The sequence below is a fragment of the Gorilla gorilla genome, chromosome 1 (assembly GCF_029281585.2).
Source record: "Gorilla gorilla gorilla isolate KB3781 chromosome 1, NHGRI_mGorGor1-v2.1_pri, whole genome shotgun sequence".
Lineage (NCBI taxonomy): Eukaryota > Metazoa > Chordata > Mammalia > Primates > Hominidae > Gorilla > Gorilla gorilla.
Window position 1 is genome coordinate 223,903,890 of NC_073224.2, and position 27,369 is coordinate 223,931,258.

Here is a 27,369-nt window from a genome sequence, read left to right on the forward strand (position 1 = left end):
GCCTACCAAAGTGCTGGGATTACAGGCATGAGCCACTGCACTCAGCCGATCAGCATTTTTAAAAATGGAAATGGGGTCTTACTGTGTTGCCCAGGTTGGTCTTGAACTCCTGGCCTCAAGCTGTCCTCCTACCTTGGCCTCCCAAACTGCTAGGATTTTAGGCATGAGCCACTGCACCTGGGCATGGATCAGCATTTTTTTTTTTTTTTTTTAAAGAGAAAATGGCCGGGCACGGTGGCTCACACCTGTAATCACAGCACTTTGGGAGGCCGAGGCGGGTGGATCACCTGAGATCAGGAGTTCGAGACCACCCTGGCCAACATGGCAAAACCCCGTCTCTGCTAAAGATACAAAAATTAGCTGGGCATGGTGGTGGGCGCCTGTAATCCCAGTTACTTGGGAGGCTGAGGCAGGAGAATTACTTGAACTCAGGAGGCAGAGGTTGCAGTGAGCCGAGATCGTGCCACTGCACTCCAGCCTGGGGGACAGAGTGAGACTCTGTCTCAAAAAAAAAAAAAAAAAAAAAGAAAATGTCTCAGTTGATTCTAAACATAGCTAAATTTTGAAATCCTGGAGCCCTGTGATATCTTCTTGCAGTCTTACTATATAATATGTGACCTCGCTCAGTGTTATTACAGTAAATTAGGTGAGTATGTGATGTGCTAAACTGGATTCCTCAACTATCATTAGGAAGCAACATAGCCATTCTATGCTCTCAGTGGCTGCTTTGTAGAAATAGCTACCTTTGGCCAGGCATGGTGGCTCACACCTGTAATCCCAGCACTTTGGGAGTCAAGGATCACTTGAGGTCAAGTGACTTCACTTGGTGGATCACTTGAGGTCAGGAGGATCACTTGAGGTCAAGAGTTTGAGAACAGCCTGGCCAGCATGTGAAACCCTGTCTCTAATAAAAAATACAAAAATCAGCTGAATGTGGTGATGTGTGCCTGTAATCCCAGCTTCTCAGCAGGCTGAGGCAGGAGAATCGCTTGAACCCGGGAGGTGGAGGTTACAGTGAGCCAAGATCGCCACTGCACTCCAGCCTGGGCAGCAGAGTGAGACTCCGTCTCAAAAAAAAAAAAAAAAAGAAAAGAAAAAAAAAAAGAAAATTAGCCAGGCGTGGTGATCCATACCTGTAGTCCAAGCTACTCAAGAGTCCGAGGCACAAGAATTGCTTGAACCTGGGAGGCAGAGGTCACAGTGAACCATGTTCTGTCACTGCACTACATCCTGGGTGACAGAGTGAGACTCCATCTCAAAAAAAAAACACAAAAAAAGAAAAAGAAAAAGAAATAGCCACCTTTTACAAACCCAGTTAGTCATGAGTGGCCTACTGTCCCAGGAGATGTACGTGGACCTTGAGAGGGTGTTAGGGATGAGGTGTTGGTTCACCCAGATTCTTTATGCATATTATCTAACCTTCATATCAACTCAATAGGATGATACTATAATTATCTCCATGTTACAAATGAGGAAACCGAGGCAGGGCATTGCGGCTCACGCCTGTAATCCCAGCACTTTGGGAGGCCGAGGCGGGCGGATCACCTGAGGTCAGGAGTTCGAGACCAGCCTGACCAACATGGAGAAACCCCGTCTCTACTAAAATTACAAAATTAGCCAGGTGTGATGGTGCATGCCTGTAATCCCAGCTACTCGGGAGGCTGAGGCAGGAGAATTGCTTGAATCTGGGAGGCAGAGGTTGCGGTGAGCTGAGAATCGTGTCATTGCACTCCGGCCTGGGCAACAAGAGTGAAACTCTGTCTCAAAAACAAAAACAAACACACACACAACAAGTGAGGAAACCAAAGCTCACAATCACCTGGTAATTTACCTAAAATCACATAGCCAGTAAGTGATGGAGCAAGGATTGAAACCCAAGATTTTGTCTCTAAAGTTTGTGTTCTTTCTACTAAGCCATGCTGTGAGTAGTTTTCGTTTTTCTTTTCTTTTGTTTTTTTTTTTTTTTTTTTGGAGACTGGGTTTCACTCTTTCTCCCAAGCTGGAGTGCAGTGGCAGATGTTGGCTCACTGCAGCCTTGACCTCCGGGGTTCAAGTGATCCTCTTTCCTCAGCCCCCAAGAAGCTGGGACTTCAGGTGCTAACATAGTGTTTTATTTTAGAATAGAACAGAGAGAGTTTCCATATATCTGACACCCAGTTTCCCTAATGTTAGCATCTTGTATTAGTATAGTACACTGTGACAATTATTAGGTTGGTGCAAAAGTAATTGCAGTTTTTGCCATTGAAAGTAATGATAAACCAATATTGATAGGTTATTATTAACTAAAATGCATACATTATTCAGATTTTCTGATTTCTTTCTTTAACATAACATCCTTTTTCTGTCCTAAGATCCCATCCTTGATACATTACATTTAGGCTTTTTGTCTCCTTAGGCTCCTTTTGGCTGTGACAGTTTCTAAGACTTAACTTGTTTTTGATGATCTTGACAGTTTTGAGGAATACTGGTCAGGTATCTTATAGACCACTCTTCAACTTGGATGTTTATCTTATGGTTAGACTGGAGTTATGGCTTTTGGGAGGAAGACCGTAGAGATATAATGCCATTCTCATCACATCAGATCAAGAGTACATATTGTTGGCTGGTGTGGTGGCTCATGCCTATAATCCCAGCACTTTGGGAGGTCAAGGCAGGTGGATCACTCGAGGCCAGGAGTTCAAGACTAGCCTGGCCAACATAGAGAAACCCTGTCTTTACTAAAAAATACAAAAATTAGCTAGGTGTGGTGACACAGGCCTGTAATCCCAGCTACCCAGGAGGCTGAGGCACAAGAATCAGTTGAGCCAGGGAGGCAGAGGTTGCAGTAAGCCAAGATTGCACCACTGCCCTCCAGCCTGGGCAACAAAGCAAGACTGTCTCAAAAAAAAAAAAAAGAAAAAAAACCATTGTCAACATGATTTGTCACTGTTTCTATTAACCAGGATCACCTGGTTGAAATAGTATACATTTGATTTTCCACTGTAGAGTTACTCTTTTCTCTGCCTTGTAATTCTTTTTTATAGTCTATTGCTTTCTTTTCCTGTTATTCTCTTTTACCTATTTGTAATTGCCCTTGGTTCTTGATGTTCCATTGAATTTTAGGGGAATAACTAAGCTATTTGACTATTATGTTTATCATTAGAGTCAGGAAAGGATAATGAGAAGAGGGTATATCATTTGAAGAAACTTTTTCACAGCTTAGAGAATTTTTAGATATCAACATGATTTGCTTTTAAAATTTTTTTGGTGAGGAGCAGGATGCTAGACAAGATGTAGACAAGATATCTCTTTCTGTTTGTTTGCTTTTCAAGAGATGGGGTCTCACTCTGTTGCCCAGGCTGGAGTGTAGTGACTCAGTCATAGGTCCTAGTTCACTGCAGCCTCAAACTCCTAGACTCAAGCAGTTATCCTGCCTCAGCCTCCCTTCTTTCAAGCTATCCAGAGTTAGAAGCTCCGTTGGAAATAATTTTGTTTTTTTAGGGCTATTCTCTAAAAGAATAATATCTTCCAAAATCACTGAGTAATCTTACAGAAAAGCTAATTTACTTTCGGAGGTGGGGGCAGGAAAAAGTATTGGTCATATCACATGTCAGTAGGAAGACCACAGGATATCCTTAAAAATTGGGTAGGGAGGACGACCAGTGCTAGAACTGTTCAGAAATAACCGTCTAGGCTGGGCACGGTGGCTCACGCCTGTAATCCCTGCACTTTGGGAGGCCGACCCAGGCAGATCACCTGAGGTCGGGAGTTCGAGACCAGTCTGACCAACATGGAGAAACCCCGTGTACTAAAAATACAAAATTAGCCAGGCATGGTGGCACATGCCTGTAGTCCCAGCTGCTTGGGAGGCTGAGGCAGGAGAATCGCTTGAACCCAGAAGGCGGAGGTTGTGGTGAGCCGAGATTGCACCATTACACTCCAGCCTCCAGCCTCGGCAACAAGAGCGAAACTCCGTCTCAAAAAAAAGAGAAAAAGAGAAATAACTGTCTAGAAACAACTGTCCAGAATATTACTGTTTCTTTTACAGTGTAAATGATACCTTAAAAAGGTTACATATGGGGCTGTCAGTCCCGTTAATGAAGCTTACTGTCATGTGTCTAGTGGAAAAGCTTAATCTTAGGTTATCTTCCCTGAGCCTGTGGTAATATCACCAGGAAATGTCTAAACAAGGGAGTCTGGGACTGATACCTGGTACCAGGTATAACTAAAGCAGCTGACAGTAGAGTCTATTCTAACAAAAAACAAAATAAAAATAAAAAAGACAGTAGTCTATTCTGAGAAAAGATTTCCCAGTCCATCCTTTGGCTCAGGTCCCAAACGTCGGTGCTAACATTGAAATAGCTGGATGTGTTTTTTTTGTTTGTTTTTTGTTTTTTGTTTTGAGATGGAGTTTCGCTCTTGTTGCCCAGGCTGGAGTGCAATGGCGTGATCTCCGGCTCACTGCAACCTCCGCCTCCCGGGTTCAAGCGATTCTCCTGCCTCAGCCTCCCGAGTAGCTGGGATTACAGGCATGTGCCACCATACCCAGCTAATTTTGTATTTTTAGTTGAGATGGAGTTTCTCCATGTTGGTCAGGGTGGTCTCAAACTCCCAGCCTCAGGTGATCCGCCCGCCTCGGCCTCCCAAAGTGCTGGGATTACAGGCGTGAGCCACCACGCCCCGCCTGGATGTGGATTTTTAAAAATTATTTATTTTTTGATACAGGGTGTCACTCCATCACCCAGGCTGGAGTACAGTGGCATGAACATGGTTTACTGCAGCCTCGACCTCTTGGGCTCAAGTGATCCTCCTGCCTCAGCCTCCCTAGTAGCTGGGACTATAGACATATGCCACCAAGCCCAGCTAATTTTTTAAATTTTTTGTTGAGACAGGGTCTTGCCCTGTTGCCCAGGCTGGTCTCGAACTTCTAGGCTCAAGTGATCCTCCTGCCTCATCCTCCGAAAGTGCTGGGATTACAGGCCTGAGCCACCACGCCCAGCCTGGATGTGGAATTTTTTAATTTTTTTTTTTTTTTTGAGACAGAATCTCGCTCTGTCACCCGGCCTGGAGTGCAGTGGCGAATTTCGGCTCATTGCAACCTCCGCCTCCTGGATTCAAGCAATTCTCCTGCCTCAGCCTCCTGAGTAGCTGGGATTACAGGTGCATACCACCACGCCCGGCTAGTTTTTGTATTTTTAGTAGAGATAGGGTTTCACCGTGTTGGCCAGGCTGGTCTCAAACTTCTGAGCTCAAGTGATCCGCTTGCCTCGGCCCCCCAAAATGCTGGGATTACAAGCATTAGCCACCATGCCCAGCCTGGATATGGAATTTTTAAAAATAATATATTAGTAGTGGGGACAGGGAGGAGAAAAAAAGAAAAAAAAGAATAATGTATTAATGTGCTTGTCACTATTCGATTCTGCTTTTTAATATTGTTTTGCACTAAACACTTTATACATTTTTAAAATTATAATATGCAAATGTGTTAGGAGAATGCCAAATCTTGTGGTGATGGGGAAGAAGTGGATGATGATTAACTGCTGAATATCAGACAGTATAACAAGAGGACACACGTGCCTTTCAAATATACTCCTAGCTTCTATTCTGTCTTAAAAACAAGTGATTGATCTCATTGTTTTAGTATTTTGTTTGTGAATGAGACAATCGATTTCTACTCACAGATCTTTCCTTGATTACCAAATGTATTTATTACCAAAATGTATTAATATCTGTCCTTAGCTATTTCTCCTCCATGTTGAAAATCCTGCCTCCTTTAACTTGTAGTCATTGGGTCAAACTCATGAGACTTTTCTATTCTTTCTTAAAACCATCTAAAATAAAACCCTCTTATTTTAGTAATGTCAGTGAAAATAAGCAGTGACATTTCTTGGAATTCTCAGCTTTCAAATCTACATGCTATGATCCTGTCTGCCTACCATCTGGACAGTTTTTGTTTACTCTTGGGTTCCCCCATGGAGTAAAAGTCTCAAATCATCTAGCATTGTTTCTCTTTATTCTCAGGTATCCGTGTAATCTCCTCCTAACAGTACTTCATGTTTTATTACCACAATAAATTTCATTTCATATGATGCCTTATCCTTGTATATCTCCAATGCTATATAGATTAACTTTATGTCCTAAATGTAGTTATAAGAGGCTAATTCTAAATGGGAGAGGAACACAAGATACTATCCCTGAGTCATTTCTAACTTCTGCTTCCCAGGAATGACCCTCTTGGTTTCAAGGACACTCGGTAGTGCCATGGACCAATTCATGGCTCGTGCTCAATGTTTGGCTGTTTAGTTTCTGTGTAATTAGGATCAGGCCAGTTTCTCAAGTTCTCCAGTTTTCTTTCTTTTTTTTTTTTTTTTTTTGAGACAGAGTCTCGGTCTGTCGCCCGGGCTGGTGTGCAGTGGTGTGATCTCGGCTTACTGCAAGTTCTGCCTCCTGGGTTCACACCATTCTCCTGCCCCAGCCTCCCGAATAGCTGGGACTACAGGTGCATGCCACCATGCCTGGCTAATTTTTTGTATTTTTAGTAGAACGGGGTTTCACTGTGTTAGCCAGGATGGTCTCGATCTCCTGACCTCGTGATCCACCCACCTCGGCCTCCCAAAGTGCTGGGATTACAGGCGTGAGCCACCGCGCCCTGCCAAGTTTTCCAGTTTTCATAACTGTGAGGAGATGTGCTGTTCCTAGGTGGGTAAGAGCTGTGATGGGTCGTTTATTGACTTATAAATATCACCTTGAATTCTAGGAGGCTCCTTTGCCCTTTTTTGTTTATTTATTTTGAGACGGAGTCTCACTCTGTTGCCAAGGCTGTTCTTGGCAACAATTCTCCTCCCTCAGCCTCCCAAGTAGCTGGGATTACAAGCACGTACCACCACCATGCCTGGCTAATTTTTTTAGTAGAGACGGGGTTTTGCCATGTTGGCCAGGCTGGTCTCCAACTCCTGACCTCAGGTGATTCACCCACCTCAGCGTCCTAAAGTGCTGGGATTACAGGCATGAGCAACCACTCCTGGCCTCCTTTGTCCTTTTAAAACTCAGAAGCTATTTCTCATTCCTCCTTGAGGAGATGAACTCTTGAACTATGGGTTTTTATTTTTATTCTTCCTTTTCTGTTTTCGGGTAAGAGACAGGGTCTAGCTTTTTGTCCCTGAGTGGAATACAGTGGCATCATCATAGCTCACTGCAGCCTCAAATTCCTGGGCTCGAGCGATCCTCCTGCTTCAGCCTCCCAAGTAGCAAGAACTACAGGCATGTACCACTATGCCCGGCTATTTTATTTTATTATCTGTAGAGACAGCGTCTCACTATAATGCCCAGACTGGTCTTGCACTCCTAGCCTCCAGTGATCCCCCTGCCTTGGCCTCTCGAAGTGCCGAGATTACAGACATGAGCCATCACACCTGATGTACTATGCATTAATTGATTCTACTTTTCAAATAAATTGTGCACCTGATAATTTCCTCTTTTCTATAGTTCTCTCTAGAAGTGATGATGGGTTGTGGGTTTTATATTTGATTTGTTGGCTTTTATGTTGTGTCCCTTTTTTGTCTTCTCTCCCATTTTAGTAAGCTTTCTGAAATCCCACTGCTGAATCTCAGAATGTTTCTTGCTATTGGATTTACATATGTGAGTTACAGGGTAGTTGCATTTTATGTGATGAATGGGTTCTTAAAGACCTCATATAATGAATTTTAATTCTAATAGTGGATTGCTGATATTTCTGCTTACTGGCTAAAGTAGTTGGTGGTACCATGTGACACCAGTATGAACATGGTTTACAGTTTACTGCCAGCTTTTACATTAGCGATTCTTTTTTTAAAAACAATATTATTCTGTTAAGACATAATTTGATAGCTGGGCATGGTGGCTCACGCCTATAATCCCAGCACTGTGGGAGGCTGAGGCGGGCAGATTACGAGATTAGGAGATCGAGACAATCCTGGCCAACGTGATGAAACCCTGTCTCTACTGAAATACAAAAAATTAGCTGGGCATGGTGGTGGGTGCCTGTAGTCCCAGCTACTTGGGAGGCTGAGGCAGGAGAATCGTTTGAACCCAGGAGGCGGAGGTTGCAGTGAGCCAAGATCACGCCACTGCACTCTAGCCTGGCAACAGAGCAAGACTCCATCTCAAAAAAAAAAAAAAAAAAAAAAACAGAAGGGGGCATAATTTGTATGGGGGGGGACATACGTTACTTATAGTAAAATGAGCAAATCTTAAGTGCACAACTCAGAGATTTTGTTTTTTACATATGTATACAGTCATGTGATCATTACCTAGATCAAGATACGAAAACTTTCTTCACCTCAAGAAAGCCCCCTCATACCCCTTTCCTGTCTGTACAACCCCCATAGAGGTCAGCTCCTATTCTGACTTCTAACACTGTGGCTTTGTTCTGTTCTTTCTTTTCTTTTCTTTTTTTTTTGTGTTTTTTGAGACAAAGTTTCATTCTGTCACCCAGGCAGCAGTGCAATGGCATGATTATCATAGCTCACCGCAGCTCCAGCTCTTGGGCTCAAGCAATCCTCCTGCCTCAGCCTCCCAAGTAGCTGGGACTACAGATGCACACCACCATGCCTGACTAATTTAGTTTTTGTAGAGATGGGGTATTGCTATGTCTCCCAGCCTGGTCTTGAATGCCTGGTCTCAAACAATCCTCCTGCCTCAGATTCCCAAAGTGTAGTTCTGTGTTCTTGAACTTCGTGTAAATGGACGTCTGTGATAGGTAGTATTTTGTGTCTGGCTTCTTTCTTTGAACATGTTTTTGAGATTCATCTATGTGGTTGCATCTGTCAGTAGTTTATTCCCTTCCATTACCATGAGTGCTTCTTAATATGAATTACCACTTTTTTTCTTGTTTGAGACAGAGTCTCGCTGTGTTGCCTAGGCTGGAGTGTGCAGTGGCACAATCTTGGCTCACTGCAGCCTCTACCTCTTGGGCTCAAGTGATCCTCCCACCTCAGCCTCCCAAGTAGCTGGGACTACAGGTGTGCATCACCACACCTGGTTAATTTTTGTATTTTTGTTGAGACAGGGTTTCATCATGTTGCCCAGGCTGGTCTTGAACTCCTAGGCTCAAGAGATCTGCCCACCTCAGCCTCCAAAGTGCTAGGATTACAGGCATGAGCCACCATGCCCGCCCCTCATTTTTTTTTTTTTAAGTTGTTCTCCTGTTGATGGATACTTGGGCTGTTTCTACTTTGAATATAGCTGCCATCAACATTGTTTGTACTTTTCAGTGGATATATGCACTCATTTCCTACTTGTCAACTTTAAGAGATATTCTAGACATAGCAAGCATCCCAGAGAGCTCTCCATTTCCTTAGTCCTGCTCCATCTGAAAGATCTGATGATATAACTAAGTATTACAGAAGTTTGGGGAGGAAAGACCACTTGGCTAATAATAAAAGATACTAATTATTAGGGGCTAATGACCTAAAGTAATGTGAGGAAGATATTGTAGGAGGGAAGGAGGCTCGTTAGTAATACCATAAAAATGATGGGCTTTGTGCCAGGAGGCATACTTTTTCATTTGAGCCCTGTCACTTGCTGGTTACCAGTTGTTTAACCCCAGTTGCGTTACCTTTAGGGTAGAGATGTTAATACCTACCTTTCATAGTTTTTGTTCATATTACATACAATACAGTACTCAGTTGGAGAGGGTTTCTGGGAACTGATGATGAAGTTGACATCTTTATATGTACGGAGATACTAGCTAAGGAGTAAGTTGTCAGGGTTCTTTGGATGAGAGGTCAGGCAAACTGGCTTTGTCTCTAGGGAATCTGAAAGAAACAAAAAGAATCGAGACAAGAACTTTACATCCATTCAACAGGATTTTTTTTGCAGTTGCCTGTTCTGGGGACCCTGGTTGATACTTTCATGAAAATGAAATATTCCTAAGAATTCATCAAATGCTAGCCATTGTTCGTGTAAAGGCTAGAAGTTATAACATCAGGAAAAGCTGTGGATTTTTATGTACACAAATTTCGATGACTAACATGTCCTTTTACCCAAAGTATCCTACTTGCTGCCACCTTGGGTCTCAGGGATAGGAAAGGTAGTTAGGGATCAAAGTGTGGCTGACAAGATCCTGCATAATCTTCCCTTCTCTCCTCCTCTACCTTTGTGCATACTCTTGCTCCTTCAGCCAAGCCTTTACCTATTACAGAGTTGCAGTGACCCACCAGGCACGGTGGCTCACGCCTGTAATCCTAGCACTTTGGGAGGCCAAGGCGGGTGGATCACTTGAGGTCAGGAGTTCGAAACCAGCCTGACTAACATGGTGAAACCCGGTTTCTACTTAAAATACAAAATTAGCCGGGCGTGGTGGTGCATGCCTGTAATCCCAGCTACTCGGGAGGCTGAGGCAGAAGAATCGCTTGAACCCGGGAGGCGGGAGTTGCGGTGAGCCAAGATCATGCCATTGCACTCCAGCCTGGGTAACGAGCGAAACTCTGTCTCAAAAAAAAAGAGAGTTGCAGTGACCTTTATAGTTTGCGTCTCTGTGGACATGTGGCCAGACTTCATGCTGTTAGACATTAATCATTTCAGTCTACAGAGGACTTTTTTTTTTTTTTCTTTTTGGGACGGAGTCTTGCTCTGTCCTCCAGGCTGGAGTGCAGTGGCACAATCTTGGCTCACTCACTGCAACCTCCGCCTCCCAGATTCATGCGATTCTCCTGCCTTAGCCTCTCGAATAGCTGGGACTGTGGGCATGCACCACCACGCCCAGCTAATTTTTGTATTGTTTTCTTTCTTTTTTTTTTTTTTTTTTGGTAGAAACGGGGTTTCACCATGTTGGCTAGGCTGGTCTCGAACTCCTGACCTCGGGTGATCCACCCACCTCAGCCTCCCAGAGGGCTGAGATTACAAGTGTGAGCCACCGCGCCCAGCCTACAGAGGACTATTGAGCATCCAATGACTATGCTAGGTATGCAGGTATAGTACTAAGTAACAGGAGTTCCTAATCCTAAGAGGTTCTCCATCTAGCAGAAGAAAACCGAACACTTATGTGGTAAATGAAGAGGGCTATGGATAGCCATTGAAGAAAGGCTGTGGATGGAGGTAAGAGAGTTTGGTATGTTCATGGACTTACAAATAGGTTGGGTGTTCCTGAACCAGGATATGTGAGGGGAGAGTGGTACAAGTGGGTATTAGAAAGGTAGTTAGGGGCCAGGTGCGGTGGCTCATGCATGTAATCCCAGCACTTTGGGAAGCTGAGGTGGGCAGATCATCTGAGTTCAGGAGTTCGAGACCAGCCTGGCCAACATGGTGAAACCCCATCTCTACTTAAAATACAAAAATTAGCCAGGTGTGGTGGCAGGCGCCTGTAATCCCAGCTACTTGGGAGGCTGAGGCGGGAGAGTGGCTTGAACCTAGGAGGCGAAGGTTGCAGTGAGCTGAGATCATGCCACTGCATTCCAGCCTGGGCAACAGAGCTAGATGCCAACACACACACACACACACACACACACACGCACACGGTAGTTAGGGATCAAAGCATGGCCAAACAAGGTCCTGCACAATCATCCTGTCCCCTCATCTCTCTGACCTCATTGCTTGCTGCATTCCTGTCCCTCACTGTATTTTAGCCTCACACCTGGGCCTCTGCTCTTGCTATTTCTGCCTGGAACACTCTTCCTGCATGTCCTTGTGACTCTCTCCTTTACCTGCTTCACAGGTCTTTATTCATATGTCTCCCTCTGTGAGGTATTCCCTAACTACAGTTTGAAAGGACAACTTCCCTGACTCCTTTTCCTCTTGTTTTGTTTTTTTTCCCCCCCCTTGGCACTTATCACCATGTAACACACTGTCTTTCTTCCCCTCAGCAAACTATACGCTTCCTGGGGCTGAGGGCTTTTTGTCTGTTTTACTCACTGCTGACTCTAGTATCTGGCACATAGTAGTTGCTCAAAGAATGGAATTTTATATGTGTGTGTGTGTGTGTGTGTGTGTGTATCTCATGGTAAGTAAGGGATTTGGAATTTATCTTTTCTTTCTTTTTCTTTTTCTTTCTTTTTTTTTCTTTTTTCTTTTTTTTTTTTTTTTTTTGAGAGACAGAGTCTCTCTGTATTGCTCAGGCTGGTCTTGATTTCCTGGCCTCAAGTAATCTTCCCACCTCAGCCTCACAAAGTGCTGGGATTATAGGCGTGAGCCACTGCACCTGGCCTGGCCTTTATCTTGAAGGCTCTGGTGAATAAGTGAAGGATGATGAAAAGAAAGGGACATGATTATATTTATGAATTCATCCCCAATCTTCCCTTGGGAATTATTTTCTGGACAAATCCTAAGCACTTCAGCGTCCAGTTGTTAGGCCTAATTAAATTGTTTTCTCCATTTACTGCTACCTAACTCCATCTAGCAGAGACACTGGAAGTGATGGGGCTTGCCATGGTTTGAATGTTTGTTCCCTCTGAAACGTGTTGAAAGTTAATCCCCAGTGTAGCAGTATTGAGAGGTGGGGTCTTTAAGAGGTGTTTGGGTCATGACAGCAGAATGGATTAATTCGTTCCTGGATTAATGGGTTAAACTGGGAGTGGGGACTGGTGGCTTTATAAGAAGAGAAAGTGGCTGGGCGTAGTGGCTCACACCTGTAATCCCAGCACCTTGGGAGGCCTTGGCAGGCTGATCACTTGAGCTCAGGAGTTCCAGATGAACCTAGGCAACATGATGAAACCCTGTCTATACCAAAAATACAAAAAATTAGCCAGCTGTGGTTTGCATGTCTGTGGTCCCATCTACCTGGAAGGCTGATGTGGGAAGATCACTTGAGCCTGGGAGGCGGAGGTTGCAGTGAGATTGAGCCACTGCACTCCAGCTTGGGTGACAGAGTGAAACTCCATCTCAAAAACAAAACAAAACAAAACAAAAAAACAAAGAAAACATAAAGAATAGGCCAGGCATGGTGGCTCATGCCTGTAATACCAGCACTTTGGGAGGCCGAGGTAGGCAGATCACCTGAGATTGGGAGTTTGAGACCAGCCTGACCAACATGGAGAAACCCCGTCTCCACTAAAAATACAAAATTAGCTGGGCATGGTAGCTCATGCCTGTAATTCCAGCTACTCGGGAGGCTGAGGCAGGAAAATCGCTTGAACCTGGGAGGCGGAGGTTACAGTGAGCCGAGATCACGCCATTGCGCTCCAGCCTGGGCAACAAGAGCAAAACTCTGTCTCAAATAAACAAAAAATTATGAGTAGCCAGATGTGGTGGCACATGTATAATTCCAGCTACTCAGGAGGCTGAGGCACGAGAATCGCTTGAACTGAGATGGTGCCACTGCACTCTGGCCTGGGGAACAGAGTGATACTCTCTTAAAAAAAAAAAAAAGTCTGGGTTCGGTGGTTTATACCTGTAATCCCAGCACTTTGGGAGGCCGAGGCAGGCAGATCACCCAAAGTCAAGAGTTTGAGACCAGCCTGGCCAGCATGACAAAACCTCATCTCTACTAAAAATATAGAAAATTAGGCAGGTATGATATCATGTGCCTGTAGTCCCAGCTACTTAGGAGGCTGAGGCAGGAGAATTGCTTGAACCCAGGAGCTGAAATTGCACCGCTGCACTCCAGCCTGGGTGACAGAGACAGAGACTCTGTCACACAAAAAAAAAAAAAAAAAAAAAAAAAAGCCAGGTGCGGTGGCTCATGCCTGTAATCCCAGCACTTTGGAAGGCCGAGGTGGGTGGATCACGAGGTCAGGAGTTCGAGACCAGCCTGGCCAACATGGTGAAACACTCCCATCTCTGCTAAAATACAAAAATTAACCGGGTGTGGTGATGCGTGTCTGTAGTCCCAGCTACTCGGGAGGCTGAGACCGGAGAATCCCGGGTTCAAGTGATTCTCCTGTCTCAGCCTCCCGAGTAGCTGGGATTACAGGCATGTGCCACCACACCCAGCTCATTTTGTTTTTTTGTTTGTTTGTTTGTTTTTAGTAGAGATGGGGTTTCTCCACGTTGGTCAGGCTGATCTTGAACTCTCGACCTCAGGTCATCTGCCTGCCTAGACCTCCCAAAGTGCTGGGATTACAGGCGTGAGCTGCTGTGCCCGGCCTCTTTGTTCTTATTAAAGTGATGTGCTTTTGATTAAGAAGGAGTTAAGATGTTATTTAAGGGAATATTTTAAGTTATAGTAGCTCCTCCCTGACCCATGGACCTATTCCTGGTTAACCTTCTTCATGAGGTGGTGGTTCTTCCTTGTTTCCTGTAGCCCTTTGCAGTCCTGTAACAACCTGGACCTGTGATGGTCTCAGGACGTGTGAATGAAAGCAGAGCCAGTAGGTTCCCTTAGAAAAGGAAGAAATCCTTCTTGTTTATTTAGAAAGTTCAGACCCTGGGATTTTTCCAGAATACATGCTTTTCTAAGGTGTATACACATTACCTCCTGCTAAAGACAAGAGTGGGAAAATTTGTATAGCACAGATCTGGGTAACTTTTGGTCCTCCCAGGGAGAGAATAAGTAAGATTTTACCATATTTCAGTTTGGCTCACTCTCAGGGCTGACAAGGATTTTTCTGTTTTGACACCAGGCCAGAAACTTTATCACTGGTAACATTGTTTTCACTTCTTAAAGTCCCTACTTGAAAGAGTACCCCCTATGCCCCCCACCCCCATTAGAACTGCAATTAACAAATTATCAGATTAAACTGAGACTTTGGACCTCCTCTCCTCCCTCAGAAATTGAATCAAAAGACTACTTGAAATGGTAACAAGGAACTATTACTGGCTTTTGTATTGTTAATTTTTAGCTGATAAGTGCTGCCCTATTCATCAAGTGGTCTTTCATATGGTTTTGTTAAGAAGTGAAAACAATGCCAATAGAGAATTTCCTTTAGTTCATGCCTGTGGCATAGTTAGACAAGATCTAAAAGTTTCTCATGCCCATTACAAAAGTTCCTGTTATTTGGATATTTCATAAATGACCCATAGAATGATGTTTTTAAAGATATGGATATAGTTGTAATAATAATGTATACCCTGAATCCTGAGATCCAGACAAGTTTTGTCTAATACCAGTGAATGTTGATGTCAATCAGTAACTTTTCTGGCCTTTTTACAATTGAGGAGTAAAATAGGAAGAAAAAATGGAGTGGGTAGAGGGGGAGACCCAAAGAAATGTTTGGCTTTAACCCCACCCAAAGGTCGGCTGATGCCTCTAGGGTATGTTATAATTAGCTGGAGCCGACCCTGATCTCAGCTCATGAGAGATCTATAACCATTTGGCTTCCATGGATGGCTTCAATTCAACAAACATTTTCATAAGAAATAGTCCCTGTCTTCTAGGATAGTATAGTCTTATTGGGGAGAATCTAAATGGATAATTTCAACACCCCTGATTAGAACTGCAATTAAAGAGCACTCCTGGGTAGAACCAAGTCTTAGGAAGCAGGAGTTTAGAGGCTCTGTAAGTTTGTATTTACTTCCTATTTCTTTCTTTAAAGCATGTACTTGTATCTTCATGGGCATTTATATAAATGCAATGACTTGTAATTATTATTGGCCACATTGATGTTAAGTTGGAAATATTTTTATTACCAGAAGAGAAACTAGTATCTATTCCAGATAGAACCCCCTTGGTCCTTGGGCTGCAGTATTTTGGAGACCATTCCAAATAGTTGTCTTCAAGGTGTTTATGGTCAAGACAGACTTTATACTCATGAATTTTGAAGTGTTTTTCTCAATTATCCTTTTATCCCTACCTCCTCAAACCACAGAACCATGAAACATGCTTTTGTTGTTGCCCTTACAAAGTATTACCTGTAAAATCAAAATAGTTTTGAGTAAGCAGTTAAATTATAACTCCAGCAGTTTTTCTTTAAGGAATCTGTTTCCTTCAAAGTTACATGTGCCACGCTATCCTCCAGTGCCCTCTAGGTTTTCTGATTATGATGGTAATATGGTATTCTGGGAAATATCTGTCCAAATTATCCTGATCTCTGAACTCCTGCTGTCGAGGTCAGTCACTTCACACAATACCATGATGACAGCTTTACCAAGCCAGATGCTTAGTCAGAGCTTTCCAAGACCCAGCTTTTGTTTTATCAGCAAAATCCATCCTTCCCACCCCCCATACACACGCCAGTTTGAGGCTCCTCACTACCACAAAACAAAACAAAAAACACAGCATCTGTGGGGTAGGGTTTTAGTTAACTGGTCTATCTGGCATTACTTTGCCCTCAAGGCCAGTTTTGTGTGTGAAGGACTGGTATACTGCCTGTGGAGCTGGAATTGGAAGTGAATGCTTTATATTGGACCCACTCTGAGAAAGCGAGTCTGCACAGAGTGGTTAAGATGGGGAGACTTAACCTATCTTAAGGCAGGAGGTTAAGCCATCCTCCCGCCTCAGTCTCCTGAGTAGCTGGGGACTACAGGTACATGCCACTGTGCCTGGCTGTTAGCAAACTTATTTTAGCATGCCTCTTTTCCTCAAATTCTCCTTAAGACCTGCACCTCCTACTTTATTCATCCCATTATTCTTTACTGTTCCTTTTGGCAGGTAACTATAAATAATTTTTTTTTTTTTTTTTTTGAGACAGAATTTCGCTCTTCTTGCCCAGGCTGGAGTGCAATGGCACGATCTCGGCTCACCGCAACCTCCACCTCCCGTGTTCAAGCAATTCTCCTGCCCCAGCCTCCCGAGTAGCTGGGATTACAGGCATGTGCCTGGCTAATTTTGTATTTTTAGTAGAGACGGGGTTTCTCCGTGTTGGTCAAGCTGGTCTCGAACTCCCGACCTCAGGTGATCTGCCTGGCTCAGCCTCCCAAAGTGCTGGGATTACAGGCGTGAGCAACTGCACCCAGCTGGATTCTTTATATTCATACACAGAGTATATGCACAGAAAATAAGTCTGGAGAGGTTCGGTGTTAAGAAAAATCATCCAGAACTTGGAAATAAGGCAGAAGGATGACTAGATACCCTTTCGTTGTCCTGTTGGAGCATCATCTTAACAGGCTCACCCAAGGATTATTAAACTCTCTAGGACATGGTTCTCAAAGTCTACTCCCCAAACCATCAGCATCACTTAAGAACTTGTTAGAAATGCCACTTCTCAGGCCCCACCCAGACCTACTAAATAGGAAACTCAGAGGTGAGGCCCAGCAATCTGTTTTAACAAGTCCTCCAGCTGCTTCTGATAAACCTAGTTTGAGAACTACCCTAGAGCAATGTACCTTTTTTTGACTTACTATTTATTATTAGTTAGGGCTTAGGCTTTGTGAAGTTACATGTTAATTGTAGATTTTTGCCTGTAAAAGATACAGATCATTTCTGTCAAACAGGAAAGATTAACCCAAAGGTTACAGTTCTACTGTCCCATAGACGTTAACTAGTTTTGTCCTTAACTTAGCAAACTTCTTTAAGAAACGGGGGGGTTTGCTGTATATTGCCTAGGCTAGACTGCAACTCTTAGGCTCCAGTGATCCTCCCATCCCAGCCTCCCAAATAGCTAGGACCACAGGCACATACCATCACGCCTAGCTAATTTTTAAATATTTTGTAGAGACAGGATCTCACTGTGTTGCCCAAGCTGGTCTGGAACTCCTGGCCTCAAGCCATCCTCCCACCTCAGTCTCCTGAGTAGCTGGGGACTACAGGTGCATGCCACTGTGCCTGGCTGTTAGCAAACTTATTTTAGCATGGCTCCTTTCCTCAAATTCTCCTTTGAATTAGCATTACTTCCTGCTTGCTCCCTTATTAATAAGTTAAATATATCCTAACACATGTTTACTCTATATATGTATGAAAGACATGTTTCTATTTTTTTAAAAAAACTATACTTTGAAAACAGCAATGAAAATAGCCATTTTCCATGGGGTAGAAAGGGTTCTGACTTTTTCTTTTAAAAGTTCTATCTTGTTTGATTATTTTATTTGAAAGTGTTTTAAAGCACTTTCATTTTCTTAAGGAAATAAAAATAAATAAGTCAGTTTCTCCCTAAAAGTCTGAAGTGTGTAAGACTAGAGTAACAGTTCTATTTGTTGAGAATGTAAGTGATATTGAGAAAATGGTAGGATTATATACCTGCTTCTCATCTTGTGACGTTTGGCTATTATTGCCTAAGACACCTGTACTCAGAGCCAACTGTGTAGTATGCAGATCAGGGACCAAAAGGCTTTGTGAGCCATATAGAGCTCCTTTAGGAGGCCTTGAAATGTCTTTTTCTTTTCTTTTTCTTTTTTTTTTTTTATAGGGACTCATCTGAACCTAAACTTCCAAGGACAAGGGATTAACTCTTCTTTCATTAAATAACCCTTTAGGTTGGATTTCTTGATTACTTAGAACATGGAATTTGCCTTTTTTTTTTCTTTTTTAGTTTTCAAGAGGTACCTAGAACAGTGTCTAGCTCAGTGTAAGCATTATGCATTAGCTTCAACTACCATTATTCATCTGTAAAATGAGGCTAGTAATACGTGCATTTTAAGGTTATAATGATTAAATTAGATAATAAATATAAAATTTGTAGCACTCAGTAGTTAGCACATAATAGGCCATCAAACAGTATTATTTATAACACCTTAACAATAAACGAATACTAAAAAATGATAATAGCATGGAGATATAAAAATATTTTTTAGGCTGGGCACGGTAGCTCATACCTGTAATCCCAGCACTTTGGTGGGCCAAGACGGGCGGACCACCTGAGGTTGGGAGTTCGAGACCAGCCTGACCAACATGGAGAAACCCCATCTTTACTAAAAATACAAAATTAGCCACTTGGTGGTGCATGCCTGTAATCCCAGCTACTCGGGAGTCTGAGGCAGGAGAATCCATTGAAACTGGGAGGCAGAGGCTGCGGTGAGCCGAGATCGCGCCATTTCACTCCAGCCTGGGCAACAAGAGCGAAACGCCGTCTCAAAAAATATATACATACATTTTTAAATCATGCATAAAATACAGGCATCCCCAATTAAAACAGGTGATTGTTTTATCTTGTTACCAAATAGTTGAGCTGCTCTATTTAGTCCTGGGTTCTGTGTAAATAGAAACTACAATTGTGGGAAAGTGGCATAGAAATCAAAGTACGATTTGGAACTGCTTCACTGTTTAACCAGCTTCTTTGCAAACGTAAACAAGAATGCCGTGTAATTATACCCTTTCATATGTGAAATTTTATTCTGATTTCATAGGATCCTTGGGAAACAGCTGAACCTATTACTGTTTTAGGGAATGTTAGTTCTGTTGTATAGGGTGTCTATCTGATTATTCAGTTTGCCACAGCTGCCTTTTGGGCTTGTGCCTTGTTTTGAAATTTGTTCCATTGATCATATCTGCTGTGCAATTTAGGAGGCCTTTGATGTGTTTGGGGAATGAAGCCCATGAGGGTGACTCCTGGCTCTAGGGGAAGAGGCTCAAGTAACATGTTCATCTACGCTTTATGTGGGCACATTTGGTCCTGTCGTGCTTGATGGGAACTCATGGGAATGACACCCTTCCTTTCTTCACTTTTGTGCAGTAATGGCACTTAGACTGAATTTAGAAGCCCAGTGGCTTTGTTATTTTGAAGGCAGGCCAAGAAATGTCCTAATGAGTATAAAACCTTCATTTTATAAGTATTCTTGCAGGAGGAGTATTTATTTCATCATATGTCACCATAGTGGTTATGTGCCTTTTTAACTATCGAATGTCAGCTATTCCGAGAGTACTCCATGTTGTTCAAGATTTCCAGTTACTCAGGTGCTAGTGTGGCAGATATGTGTGTTTTAATAAAAATGTATTAAACCTATGTGCTATAACTGTAGCTGCTGTTTGGAATGAATTACATGCACATTCGGGCAGTTCTTCAAAGTCATTACTTGACATTTTATCTACGGCTACTCCATATAAAAATTATTGTTGGCCTGGCGTGGTGGCTCATGCCTGTAATCCCTGCACTTTGGGAGGCTGAGGCAGGTGGATCACCTGAGGCCGGGAGTTCGAGACCAGCCTGGCCAACATGGTGAAACCTCGTCTCTACTAATAATACAAAAATTAGCCAAGTGTGGTGGCACACACCTCTAATCCCAGCTACTCGGGAGGCTGAGCCAGGAGAATCGCTTGAACCTGGGAGGTGGAAGTTGCAGCGAGCCAAGATTGTGCCATCGCACTCCAGCCTGGGCGAAAAGAGTGAAACTCTGCCTCCAAAAAAAAAAAAAAAAAAGTTATTGTTAATAATGTATGGCCGTGGGTTTTTTGTTTTGTTTTGTTTTGTTTTTTGGTTTTTCGTTTTTTTTGTTTTTTCCTTGAGACGGAGTTTCGCTCTTGTTGCCCAGGCTGGAGTGCAACGGTGCGATCTTGGCTCACTACAACCTCTGCCTCCCGGGTTCAAGCGTTTCTCCTGCCTCAGCCTCCCAAGAAGCTGGGATTACAGGTGTGCACCACCATGCCCGGCTAATTTTTTGTATTTTTAGTAGAGACGGGGCTTCACCATGTTGGTCAGGCTGGTCTCGAACTCCTGACCTCAGGTGATCCACCCGCCTCGGCCTCCCAAAGTGCTAGATAAGTGTGAGCCACCACGCCTGGCCGGCCGTGTGCTTTTAAAGAAAGTTTATAGGTACTCTTTTTTCTGATGGAGTCTCGCTCTGCCACCCAGGCTGGAGTGCAGTGACGTGATCTTGGCTCAATGCAAGCTCTGCCTTCTGGGTTCACGCCATTCTCCTGCCTCGGCCTCCTGAGTAGCTGGGACTACAAGGCACCTGCCACCACACCCAAGCTAATTTTTTGTATTTTTCACCATGTTAGCCAGGATGGTCTCGATCTCCTGACCTCGTGATCCACCCGCCTCAGCCTCCCAAAGTGCTGGGATTACAGGCATGAGCCACCGCGCCTGGCTTAGGCACTCTTTAAATGGCTTGCTTTTCCTGGAACTTAAAAAAAAAATGAATAAAGTTATGTAATTTGAATATGGCTTTTCTTGTTTTTCTTGAAATTCTAGTAGAGACTTATTGTTTGTTTTCCAGAACTCCACTTTGGCTAAAGAGAATGTTATTCTTTGATATAGAAATTACCAAAGTTGTGGCTCACGCCTGTAATCCTAGCACTTTGGGAGGCCGAGGCAGGCAGATTGCTTGAGTCCAGGAGTTTGAGACGAGCCTACACAACATGGTGAAATGCTGTCTCTACTAAAATCACAAAAAACTAGCCTGCCGTGGTGGCACGTGCCTGTAGTCCCACCTACTTGGGAGGCTGAGGTGTGAGAATCACCTGAGCTTGAGAAGTCGGAGTTGCAGTGAGCTGAGATCGATTACACCACTGCACTCCAGACTCTAGCCTGGGCAACCGGAGTGAGACCCTGTCTCAAAAAGAAAAAGAAATTGCCAAAATTGATGGATCCCCGTAATCTCTGACCACACCATGTGTACTGGTGCACGGTCTGGGCTCACTGCAACCTCCACCTCCCAGGTTCAAGCAATTCTTGAACCTGGGACCACAGGCACATGCCACCACACCTGGCTAATTTTTGTATTTTTAGTAGAGACATGGTTTTGCCATGTTGCCCAGGCTGGTTTCAAACGCCTGGCCTCAAGTGATCCACCTGCCTTGACCTCCCAAAGTGCTAGGATTACAGGCTTGAGCCACCACACCCCATGTGATCTCACCATAAATTCATTTGATTTATAGATTTTGCTTTAAGATCATCGAGAGGGAATTAAGGACCATCTGCTTTAAACAAATTCAAAGTATGAAATATGAGCCAGGCATTTTGGTATACTCCTGTAGTCCAAGCTACTCAGGAGGCTGAGGCAAGAGGAATGCTTGAGCTCAGGAGTTAAAGACCAGACTGGGCAGCATAGCAAGACCCCATCTCAAAATATATATACATATACACACACACATATATATGAAATATGTAGATTTTTAGAAATAATGGAAGTAGGAGTTCTTTATAAAGGCTTCACAATATCGATTCTTAAAGTAGCAATAATTTAAAAGTATCCAATTTGCAATAAATATGCCAAATATTATATGGGCACTCAGGGTCACATAAAATTTGATATACCTGGGCCAGGCGCGGTGGCTCACGCCTGTAATCCCAGCACTTTGGGAGACCAAGGCGGGTGGATCACAAGGTCAGGAGATCGAGACCATCCTGGCTAACACAGTGAAACCCTGCCTCTACTAAAAATACAACAATAAAAAAAATTAGCTTGAGCGTGGCGGGGGGTGCCTGTAGTCCCAGCTACTCGGGAGGCTGAGGCAGGAGAATCCCTTGAACCTGGGAGGTGGAGCTTGCAGTGAGCAGCGATCGCGCCACTGCACTCCAGCCTGGGCGACAGAGTGAGACGCGTCTCAAAAACAAAAAAAAAAATTGATATACCTGTATGCTTGACTTCTGGTTGCTGAACTCACTGTATAAAAGCTGTATGTTGATCTCTGCCACCTCATTTGTTCTTGTATGGTAAGTTTTTTTCCAGTTCACCCACAAATTGAGGTGGGGGTATACAATTGATTTAACTTTCCCCTACTTAGTTGAGATACTTAAGATGCTGAAATTAAGTTGAGGTATTTAAGATGCTCCTACTCTTTGTGACATAAAATAGGCCATGGAGATAAATTCTAGATGGAGGAGTTCTCCTGCTTCATGAGATAAAAAGTAGAGGGAAAGATTTTGCCTTTCTAAAAGGTCAAGATATCTGAGGCGTTGTTTTGGAAAGCCCTTACCTAAGATAATCCTAGAGGATCTCTTATATTGATTTATCATTATCGCTGGCCTCAGCTTACCTTTCCTTGGAGAGTTCAGAGAATAAGTAAATGGTCCTATATTAGAGGTGGAGTGTGTCCCAGAGCCTTGTAGAGAAAAAGAGGTTCTAAGAATAGCCTTCTGTTTAATTTACTTCTCTCTGACTAGGTCTTTGGCTTTACTGGATTAAGATTGAAGAAAGAACTTCTTCAGCTTTGAAACACTAGACCTTTTAAGGCATCAGACTTGTTTGTGGCAACTATTCAGAAGGAATGTATCTGTATGCATGAAGTGCAGCATGATATATTCTGACTTTAAAGCTCATTCTTTTAAGGTGAGGTGGCTCATGCCTGTAATTCCAGCACTTTGGGAGGTGGCAGAGGTGGGAGAATCACTTGAGGCCAGGAGTTTAAGACCAGTCTGGGCAACACAGAGAGACCCCCATCTCTACCAAAAAAAAAAAAAAATTAGCTGGATGTAGTGGCCTGTGACTGTAGTCTTAGCTGCTTAGGAGGCTGAGGTAGAAAGATCCCTTGCACCCAGGAGGTCAGAAGTGCAGTGAGCCATGATCAATCACACCACTGCACTCCAGCGTGGGTGCCAGAGTGAGACCTCATCTCAAAAAAATAAAATTAAAAATTAAAATCCAGAATAAATGGATTAGAATCCTGGCTCTTCACTTATTAGTTCTATGACCTTGGACAAGTTATTTAAAGAGTTGTGCCCTCAGGTTTCTTATCTGTAAAATAGGAATAAAACTAGGAATTTTAGAAGGATTAAATTAATTAATACATGCAAAGCACTTAAAAAGCTGCATAGTAATTGGGCCAGGCGCGGTGGCTCACACCTGTAATCCTAGCACTTTGGGAGGCTGAGGCCAGTGGATTGCCTGAGCTCAGGAGTTTGAGACCAGCCTGGGCAACATGGTGAAACCCCGTCTCTACTAAAATACAAAAAATTAGCCGGGCGTGGCAGTATGCGCCTGTAATCCCAGCTACTTGGGAGGCTGAGACAGGAGAATCATTTGAACCTGGGAGGCAGAGGTTGCAGTGAGCCGAGATCGTGCCATTACACTCCAGCCTGGGTGACAGAGTGAGATTCTGTCTGGAAAAAAAAAAAAAAAAAAAAGCTGCATAGTACATAATAGATGTAGATGCTCAATAAATATTAGTCATTACCATCAGTAGCAGTAGTAAGAGTTATAGTAACAATAATTGTCATTTCTCTTGGAGTTAAGTTATTCATCTATCCCTGCTACTTTCCCATAATCCCCAAAACATAGGCACACTGTTGACAAAGTTAAAACCTTTTTCTAAAATACTGCTATTCAATAGAACTTTCTGCAATGATAGAAATGTCCTACATCTGTGCTCTTTAGTTTGATAACCACGGGCAACATGTGGCCAGTGGTGACTTTGTTGGGCAGTACAGATCTAAAGTGTAGTCTTTCCTCTACTTTCATTATGTATGCCATGTTTTATGAATACTTTTAAAAATTCTATGAATATGTCCCACCTTAAAAGGTATATATTCTTTCTTTTTTTTTTTTTTTTTTTTTTTTGAGACAGAGTCTTGCTCTTTCACTCAGGCCAGAGTGCAGTGGCTCAATCTCGGCTCACTGCAACCTCCACCTCCTAGTTTCAAGCAATTCTTGTGCCTCAGCCTCCTGAGTAGCTGGAATTACAGGCATGGGCTACCATGCCTGGCTAATTTTTTAATATTTTTAGTAGAGACAGGATCTCACCATGTTGGCCAGACTGGTCTCAAACTCCTGACCTTAAGTGATCTGCCTGCCTTGGCTTCCCAAAGTGCTGGGATTACAGGTGTGAGCCACTGCGCCTGGCAAGAGGTATATATTCTTATACTGCATTTATAATTTCTTTAAGCCCAGCATCTCAAATCCAAATCCACATTCTAGTCTAGAGAGTTTACATTACTATTTTGCTGAAGCCTGTGATGTGTTTATTTGTTTTTTCTTTTTTCTAACTGTTTCATAGTACTGATGATTTCCAAGTTAGAGGCAAGAACTTGGAAGCTTTGTCTGGTATTTCACAAATTAAATTATTTTAGAGCAATAGTTGTGTTTTAACTAGACCATTATATTACTTAGGCTTTCTAATTGGGCTAGGAGATAGATCCCCTTGGGGAGGTAAACGTTTTTGACCAGGAACAGTAAGGCTATATGAAAGACAATAGCCTCTTTAATCACTATTCTTGTGGGATTTGAGGGTAATACCTCAGCACTTCAGATTGATGTGATAACTCTTCCTAGAGAAGATTTCTGACTGGGTGAGGTGGGTAATGCCTATAATCCCAGCACTTTGGGAGGCTGAGGCGGGAGGATCACTTGAGGCCAGGAGTTCGTGGCCAGCCTGAGCAACATAGCAAGACCTGATCACAACAAAAAAATTTTAAAAATTAGCTGGATATGGTATTACATGCCTGTAGTCTCTGCTACTCGAGAGGCTGAAGCAAGAGGATTGCTTCAGCCTGAGGAAGTCGAGGCTGCAGTGAGCCATGATCGCATCACTGCACTCTAGCCTGGGTGACAAAGCTAGACCCTGTCTCAAGATTAATAAATAAATAAAGACTCATTTCTACAGTCAGTTTCTGTGGTCTGGATTAGTGTTGGTTTTATTTAGGAAAGTATTCAAAATAGTTGACACGGACAGGCACAGTGGCTTACACCTGTAATCCTAACACTTCGAAAGGCCAAGGCGGCAGGATTGCTTGAACCCATGAGTTTGAGACCAGTCTGGGCAATGCAGGGAGTCCCCATCACTACAAAAAATTTAAAAATTAGTCGGGCATGGTGGTGCTTGCCTGTATTCCTAGCTATTTGGGAGGTTAAAGTGGGAGGATCCCTTGAGCCCAGGAGGTTGAGGCTGAAGTGAGCCGTAATTGTGCCACTGCACTCCAGCCTGGGCAACAGCAAGACCCTGTCTCAAAAAAAAAAAAGGAAGAAGAAATGAAAAATAGCTGATGCCACATGGTGTTCTTAGATGCTCGCCCTGTACTCTTTAGGACTGATGCCTTCTCAGTAAATCGTATTGTTCCCCTAAGTGAGATCACAAGAAAGACAGTCCTCTGCTCTACCTTCTCAACCTTGAGACTTCGTAAGTGACACCATTAAAGCAGTCTGAGCAGGGCTTTTCAAACAGTGTTCCTGTAACGTGCTACTGAAAGAGGAAGCAAAGCTCTCCACCTAGATTGGAGCATCTCAACTGCTGTCAGGTTAATGTAGTGTTGGGATTTCTTCTGCTTAAGATATCCTTTGAAAAATGAGTCCTGCAGCTTTAACCAAAAAGAAAAAAAAAAGATTTTTTTATAAAAAGTATTCTCGGTGAGGCATGGTGGCTCACGCCTGTAATCCCAGCACTTTGGGAGGCCAAGGCGGGTAGATCACCGGAGGTCAGGAGTTTGAGACCAGCCTGGCCAACATGGTGAAACCCCATCTCAGCTAAAAATGCAACAGTTAGCTGGGCATGATGGCAGATGCCTGTAATCCCAGCTACTCAGGAGGCTAAGGCAGGAAAATCACTTGAACCCAGGAGGTGGAGGTTGCAGTGAGCCGAGATTGCATCATTGCACTCCAGCCTGGGTGACAAAGCGAGATTCCGCCTCCAAAGAAAAAAAAAAGTATTCTGGTATTTACTGACACCTGGATATTGGGACAAGTTACTTTGGTCTTGAGGAAACTAAAGGTGACATGTAGAGTGAGGGATGGGGAAAAATAGCAATTGTTATTTCAAAGACAACAGATTTTGAAAAATTATGCTCCTGTAAGACATTTGTTATCTCTAAAGTTTTCCAGCATAAGCCAAACTGTTTTTTCAGAATTTGGTCAGTGTAGCCCAGAGGTCCAGTCTAGATGGTGTTTGGTGTAAGACTTATGGTTTCACTGGAATTCCTTCACACCAATCCTTGAAGGTCTGCCCCATTTGTGCTAGGCTGAGGCTATCTGGTTATGTGAAGCCCATAGCTAGGAGCCTAGAGGTCCCTATGTTAAAATTTGACTCACGGGACAAATAAGAACTGCCTCCTGCCTCCTTTTCTTACCTGTGTTTTGTAACGAGTTATTTTTAAGTTGCATCCAGACATCCAGCCCTATGTGTACTTCTCCCTGGTCCTCTACATTCTTTCTTTTCTTTGTGACCTCTGTTAAGTTTGTTAAAGGGATGGGAAGGGGTGCTCATTTGTTGAGCACTTTCTATGTGCCAGGCATTATGTTAGGTGCTTTGAATATACTATTTAATACTCAAAACAGCCTTATGAGATGGGTACTCTCATCCCTAATTTTAGGTGAGCAAATTATAAACATGAGAGAGGCTAAGTAACTTTTCTCTAACTCATATTTCTCTGTTAATAATAAAAGATGTGTGAATTAGTGATGATTTTCTCTCAGACTCAAACCCAGTTTTCTTTCCACCTTTCCTCTGCACTTTGTAGTATTAGTTCCCCTTTTGTTACTCTTCCAGGGAAAGGTGATCTATGGATAGCCTAACTACGGATTGTTGTGAGATCCTGAATGCTAACCATGGTGTTACTGACTTTCCCTAGGGTCCTATCCTTCCCCCAAAGCTGGAGCAACTCTGGTCGTGTACAAGGACTTGCTAGTGCTGTTTGGTGGCTGGACGCGACCAAGCCCTTATCCCCTACACCAGCCAGAGAGATTCTTTGATGAAATACACACTTACTCACCCTCTAAAAATTGGTAAGTCACAAAGAT

The 27,369-nt window shown here is 43.3% G+C and overlaps 1 protein-coding gene across 2 annotated transcripts in view; it reads left to right on the forward strand.

Moving 5' to 3' along the window:
- The window catches only part of FBXO42 (F-box protein 42), a 108,392-nt gene that overhangs the window by 71,294 nt on the left and 9,729 nt on the right, over positions 1 to 27,369 (forward strand). For both annotated transcript variants that reach the window (XM_004024747.5, XM_055385611.1), the window contains one exon: positions 27,201 to 27,354. In XM_004024747.5, the coding sequence (XP_004024796.1) occupies positions 27,201 to 27,354 (154 nt within the window). The remainder of the gene's footprint in view (positions 1 to 27,200; positions 27,355 to 27,369) is intronic.